Source organism: Phalaenopsis equestris, unplaced genomic scaffold (assembly GCF_001263595.1).
Source record: "Phalaenopsis equestris unplaced genomic scaffold, ASM126359v1 Scaffold001013, whole genome shotgun sequence".
NCBI classification, from domain to species: Eukaryota; Viridiplantae; Streptophyta; class Magnoliopsida; order Asparagales; family Orchidaceae; genus Phalaenopsis; species Phalaenopsis equestris.
In genome coordinates, this window is record NW_018165452.1 from 218,956 (window position 1) to 226,117 (window position 7,162).

At 31.8% G+C, this 7,162-nt stretch overlaps 1 protein-coding gene across 3 annotated transcripts; it reads left to right on the forward strand.

The window, feature by feature from the left end:
- The first annotated feature begins 546 nt into the window (after positions 1–546).
- Positions 547–6,801, forward strand: LOC110032719 (B3 domain-containing protein Os03g0620400-like). 3 transcript variants are annotated; one of them, XM_020736444.1, is made up of 5 exons: positions 547–688; positions 1,367–1,513; positions 3,064–3,568; positions 4,103–4,320; positions 6,195–6,801. In XM_020736444.1, the coding sequence occupies exons 2-5, from the start codon at positions 1,376–1,378 to the stop codon at positions 6,438–6,440; spliced, it is 1,107 nt and encodes a 368-aa protein (XP_020592103.1). In that variant the 5' UTR covers positions 547–688; positions 1,367–1,375; the 3' UTR covers positions 6,441–6,801. The 3 variants fall into 3 exon arrangements, with proteins under 3 accessions (XP_020592103.1, XP_020592104.1, XP_020592102.1); XM_020736445.1 differs by lacking the exon at positions 547–688 and adding an exon at positions 729–920; XM_020736443.1 differs by lacking the exon at positions 547–688 and adding an exon at positions 931–1,069.
- The last annotated feature ends 361 nt before the right edge of the window (positions 6,802–7,162 follow it).

Consider the following 7,162-nt stretch of genomic DNA (forward strand, 5'->3'; position numbering starts at 1 on the left):
TCATGTACGGGTTGGTGGGTTGAAGGCATGTCGTATTTGTGTCGGGTCAATCTCAAGTCACACCCAAACCTTACTCATGAACACGATTTGACACCCTTACCTAGAAAAAAAAAATACGTCTGGATGAGATAGATGTGAATTAGGTGTGGATCGATGATATTGACATGGTATTGATGATATTGTGGTGGTATCGTATTATTGATGATATTGTGATGGTATTGAAATACAATACCATCCCAACTACCCGAATAACACGGTCTGCACATATACTGGACGTACACAATATTCTCGACAATGAATGCCTTCAAGTCTAAATAATCAAAAATATAATATCAATAATAAGGAATAAAAAATAGTAATTGGAATATCCCCATATAAATGGTCACTATAATGCATATAGACCACACTAGTAGTAGTTATGATATTGCCACATAATGGAGAAGTTGGAAAGTGCGGGGCTCATAATGTTGCTCAAAAGTCTTTGCATCTCAACTTATATTTTACATAATAAGAATATTGTGTTTTAGGCATGAACCAGGAGGAAAGGTGGATTTTGCGCCATCTTTTCCCTTTGCAGCCAAAGCAGCAACACTATTTCTCTCATTTTATTTTTATTTTTATTTTCTCGTAAGAAACAGGGAGAGAGGGAGAGGCTGAGAGAGACAACACGCACAGAAGGCCGGAGCAGGTAAATCATTTTATATGGAATCTCACCTTTTTCTCATTTGAGAGGACAACTTCAAATGAACGACTTTTAGTGTTTTTTTTTTCTCTGTTTAATTTCTTCTCAACTTTCGTCTATTATTTGCAAGAAATGATCGTTTTTCAAAGACATCTGAAGCAAAGAAGCCACTTACAATGAAAAAAATGGCAGCTTTATTTACAATGAACTGATCGCCGTGCTGTGTTCTTTAGATTAGGTTAAAGTTCTTTCCTTCTTCGGTTATTCCAGTCGAGTTCTTCCTCCTCGAAATACAGGGTCCAAGATGTCCAAAATCCAAACTTTTCCTCTTCTCGTTCATTTTTTGCGGTAACATTTTGTAAAGAACCAGATCCTGCGATGCACTTGGTATTGTAAAGAAGAGATTTTATTTATTTTTTCCACTTTTGCCTCTGTTCTCTTAGGAACTAGTTATGTCAGTGTTCTATGAGTTCTACGAGCTCTTTTGAAGCTTCAATGTTCCAGATTTCTTAGCAAAGATTCACATTTTTATTTATTTTCCCATACTACATTCGATTTGTCGTCAGTTGACCCATTCCATTTCTCTAGTATTCGTTTCCAAAGCTTTTTTTCTGTCAAAAGATTGCACATTTTAGTAAAAAAAGTAGTTTAAAGATTCAACTCTAAATTCTGCTAAATTTTCAGGGTTTCAGAATGGTGGAGGACTGCAGGTACTGTGAAAAGTGGAAGGAGCAGTGCAGAAAATTTGAGGAACATTTCTATTGGGGACATGTTAATCCAAGGAGGATGCATTTCTCTAAGTCTATGACTGGAGATTTCTCAAAATGCATGGTATCTTTAATCTTGCTGAATGATAATATTTTAGAAGATTTACATACATTACAGCTTAATATTTTACATTACTGTCATACACTGAAGATTCATATTTTGATGTTCTTATATATATAGCCACGGCGATTGAACAAATGAAAACATTGGGAGATTTTGATCAGGTTAGATTGAATCAGAGAAAATTTGATATGACATTAGCTAAAAATTCTAAAACATCAAAAGTAGATGAAAATACAACATTGGAAATTTATCAAATGACATTATTTGAGAAGAATTCCTTTTTGAGGGGCTAATATGTAATCCATAACTATATTACCGATTGATTTCAAAGAGGGAAATTAGTTTAACATAAAAGAAGATGCACAAAAATTAAGTTTTAGGCGGTTGAGATATCTATCGAGATTTTGAGAATTATTGCTAATGTTGGAGTTATTTGATTTACAAAAGTGCAGATAATATCCTAAACACTGAGAGGGTGTCAACTTCTTAAGAATAAATATTGAGTCATGCCATAAAGTTATGGGAGAAAGTAATAACCCTTCAGCTAAAAATTCTTCTTAATATCAATTGGTTTTGTTTTATTGAAATCTATTTTGGGGATAATTTTTTATACTAAAGAAATTAATTACATTTATGAATAAAAATAGAGGTGTATTTGTGTTGTTTATTCATTCTAAAGGTTTATGTTCGAATATTATAATAATTGATTTGATGTTAAGTAAGGAGAAGATGTTTATTAAATTTTAGACAACTATCAAGGGAATGCATATGTAATATGAAAAATATATGATGTAGTTGTGAAGTGATTAAAAAAATTCAGATATATAAAGAAAAAGTTAGGAATCAACATGACATATATTTGTATCTCAATAGTTTTGGGCATTTTGTGAATGATATTCAAAATGAGTTACATTTATGCATGTTATTTGTAAATAAAATAGTTCTTTTAGTTGTGGAAGCATTTGAATTAATTGAAATTCTGAGCAACAAAAGAAGTTTAATAAGGTTTTTAAGATTCAATAGCACTTAGGAAAATAATTGTATAAAAGGTTATCTTGGGCACTACAAGTGTTTTTTCTTAATTGTAAGTAGATTGTATGATTTATGGACTCAATTGTTTTCAACAAAGGAGACACTCAAAATTTAATGGGAAATAAAAGAGGGGCATTTACATACATACCATTCAATTTTTATGTATTTACTTATCTCAAACCTATACTTTTATATTTGTACACAACACTCAAATATTCAATAACTGAAAAAATAGCACTATTACGACTTTTTTAAAGTGAAGTACAAATTTCACTGATAGATTTAAAGAACCAAAGTGCTATGTATATAAATATGAAAGTTTAGGTGTGAGATATGTAAATATATAAGAAATGTATGCTACCTATGTAACTTTTCCTAAGAAGAATCAAGTGAGGAGGAAGTAAATGAAAATGATAAGATGGTTGTGTGGTAAAAACTTGAAATATAAAATATGAATTAATCATAACATATAAATGAACACTTTCTTTATGCTCAATCATGGTTTTACCCTTTTACAGATCATTCCGAAGAAGTTTATTGAGCACTTTAATGGCGAGCTACTTGAAACTGTTGAGTTGAAGGTCCCAAGTGGCGATATATGGCACGTTGAACTAAAGAAGACGAACGATGGAGTTGTTCTCGATTGTGGTTGGAAGTATTTTGTAGAAGCTCAGGGAATTGAAGAAAATGACACATTGGTGTTTAAATATGATGGCTGCTCTTCTTTTCTTGTCTTGATTTTTGAGCGAAGTGGCTGTGAGAAAGCTGCTTCTCATTGTGCAAGGAAAGGGGATCCTATAGATAGTTTATGTGATAGACCTTCTTTCAAAAGGGGCAGACATAGTTCCAATGGAAACTCTTATAGACATACTAACCAAGCACAGCCTATTACTGTTCATCACAAAAATTCAAGAGCCAACGGAAGTTCGGAAGAGATTCATGTCAGAGAGAGGAAGACTTCGAGGAGAATTTATAGGCGCAAGAAACTTTTAGTTGGTTCCAGGAAAATGAAAGCTGCAAAAGGTAACTTTCCTCTAAAATCTGGTTTTTTTTTTTTTTTCTCAGGACGGGCGAGCATTCTAATCTAGCATCTTGGGATTCTTTATTTTGTTTCCAATCAATGTTCTACACAATAGAGCATATTATTTTACTATAAAAATGCAATGTTCCTTATAAAAATGACATAAAAACCTGGCATTGTTTTTAACATAAAAAATGACATTATTTTCTACTAAAAATACAATTTTTACGTTAAGTATGGATTTTTCCCTTTCCAATATCATTATATGAATGATTGCCATCGTTAGCATGCTTCAGGTTTTTTGTTGCTAATTGCGTCTAATGTTTAATTTCTTTAAAATTTGGACTCATTATCACTCTCTTTCTATCTCAAGTTATGGTTCTTTGTAAATTTGTTGCATCTTTTTAATGAATGTGCAACAAATGAAAATCATTTTTTAATATCTTATTTTATTATTCATTTTGATGTTTTCGAATAAATTTAAAAGTAAAATTGAGAATTTGCACTTTTATTAACATTATTTTGTGATTATTCAGAAGAAGAAAGATGTATCATAAAAGCCATAGAGAATCCCTCCAATGAAGTCTCTTTGGATAAACGTTGTAGTCCTAACATCTTCATTGTTTCAAGGAAGGCAGGAATTGACGATGCAGATAAGAATAAACTGCAGAGTTTTGCTGAATCAATTCAGACAGATAAGCCTTCTTTTGTATCAATCATGGTGCCTTGCAGCATTGTCAAAAGATTTTATATGGTAAGTTCAAAGCTTATTCAAGGTTTTGGTGTTAATTTTCTTATGAAATATGCGATTAAGTCACATGAAATATTATAAGTTCATAGCAATATATATGTGAAGTTATATTTCATTTTTAATAGGTTAATATTAGTGGCATATTTGATGTGATGTCAAAATTTTGAGCATTATATCTGTCAATATTAAAATTTAGGCAAGAATTATGTGGTATGTGTCCGATTCCTTCATTATTGTATTATTAATATCAATAGTAATAATAGTTTAACCTACCTTTTCTTTTATTTTTATTTTTGGAAAATTGACATAAATGCCACACAATTCTTATATATTTGGGGCAATTACTAATATAGACGGCCCGAAACTTGCTATTTACAAATCAAACACCTTTTTTATGAGAAGGTAGGCAATGTTGTTTCAAATTCTTGAATGAAACCTTCTTGTTCTTCAAGCGCAGAAGCCTTAGCCGAACTTGATATTAATTAAAAGAGTGCCAACTAAGTGCTGATAAAGGGTGGAGGTTATGTTGAGAGTTGAGGTTATTGTAGATGAATATGAGTGTCGCTTTCATACGGCAAGAGTCATTGGTTCAAATTCAGTTGTAGGTTGAATTTCATATATACCTGATTCTGTATTATATAAGAATTTTTCCATCCTCTTTTTTTCATTCTATCCTCAGATTAATCAAATTAGACTTCATTGTTTTCAATTTGTTGAATCAAGATGTAGTGTGTAGTATAATTCTTTTGATTTTGATTGAATGTATTGACTACTAAGACGAAATTATTTTGACATCTTCTTCTTGTGTCCTAGCTTGCCTGAGAGCTAGATTTGCCTCAATTGTTTGTCTCTCACTCTCAACTCTGCTCAAGTTAGCTTCAGCGATTTCAAGTGTTTGTTGAGCTTCTTGTAGATCAATGCCAATAATTTTCTTTCTGCACCATTTCCTAAAATGGTGATCTCATTCTTCTAGCAAAACCGCCCAAAGAGCCACCGTTAACCATTAGTCGTTTAGCTATATCTCAAAAGATCTATATCTACAGACATGGCAATGGAGGCAAGGTTTGGTAATACCTCATATTGTCCACTATTAGTAGATAAAAGAATCTCTTTCATTTCGGAATCCCAAATCATTCGATTAGTAATCAGCACACAAAGATTTCAGGTCATTTCTTCAATTTGCTCTCCTTCATAACTTTTGCGGTAGCTTCATCGATGATACCCACCAAGCCTGCTCGGGAAGACCATGTAATTCTTCGGAAAGGATGAATTAAAACCCCCAAATTGTTTCTACCAGACCAACATCTTTTCATGGAGAACCAATAAAGGCTTTTGCGACAAAGAAAGGTTGTGATAAGAAACGCTCAATCTTGACATTTTTTCTCATTAAGCTTTCGATCAAGTGGCTTTACGTTCCCCCCTCTCTCTCTCTTGTCGTCCCACTGAGACCACGAATAAGCAATCGGTTAGGATTGTACATAACGGCTAAACCATTTCCATTCCCTCAAGCAATCCGGTGTGGACACCTGTCCCACGCGTAAATACATCAGTTCGGTAGTTCAAACAAATCACCTTAGTGGTTAATTTATAAATATCAATGTATCGGGTGCTCTGTATGTAATCATTTCTATTTATTTACATATCTAATACCTAACATTCGATATTTATATTTTTAACACTTGGGTGTTATAAACCTATATGTAAAAAGATATGTTTCACTTTTAAAATCTTACTAATAGTGGTATGATTAACTTTCTATTAAATATTTGAATGCCATGGATGTAAATATAAAAGTTTAGGTTTTAGATATGTAAATATATGTAAGAATTGTGGGGTACAAATGTAAATGCAACTTGCTTATCATATTTACCGTGCAGACCATCCCCATTGCCTTTGCAATTGAGTTCCTTCCTCGAAGCAGCAACAGAGCTATTCTCAAAGTTCCGGACAAGGAGGGCGTTTGGCCTGTTCATTGCCTTGTTCAGGCTCGTTCAGTAGGGTTTACTTCAGGCTGGAAGGATTTTGTTCATGACAACAGCTTGAAGATTGGTGATATCTGCTTTTTTGAGCTACTGGAGGTTCAGGAAGACATATTAATGACTGTCTATATCAATAGAATTTAGGTGTTTACATATTTACCACTCAATGCCTATGTATTTATATATATGACAGCTACCGCCTAAATCTTTGGTATCATATAAAAAAATGCTACTGTTTTAACTTTTTAAAAGGTGAAAGATGCATGTTAATGCATGGGTAAGGTGGTATATATGTAAAAATTGAAGTTTGGGTGTTGGATATGTAAATGCTTAAGAAATTGAGAGGCATGCATGTAAAGCTTATTAGAATTTGGGTGATAGTTATTGTTGTAGATTTAAGGCTTGTTGTTCTGCTCGACTTTGAAGCAGCTTAGGCTTTAATAATTTGGGATTTCATGCATTATAACTTGTAAGTTTTGGCATTAAATGGAATGAATGATCTTAATTTGGTGTATATTTGCAATCATAATTACTGAGATTATTTTATTTTTTTCATGACATTTTATTGATTAATGAACAAAATCAATTACCAGAAGGCCTAATATGATAAACAAGTAAATTTTTTTCCTCTTTAAACTAAAATAAAATTTTTGTTCATCTTTAAACTTAAATATTTAATAATAATTATATGTTTAATTTAATAAATAGTTAATAATTATTGCAAATATTATAGCCAATATATTAAACTATAGAATTTATTTTCTAATAATAATAAAAATATTCAGAAAATATATTTAGATAAATATTAAATACTATTAATTTTAAATTAATTAATTATATTAATGTTAGGAAAATATATTTCTACT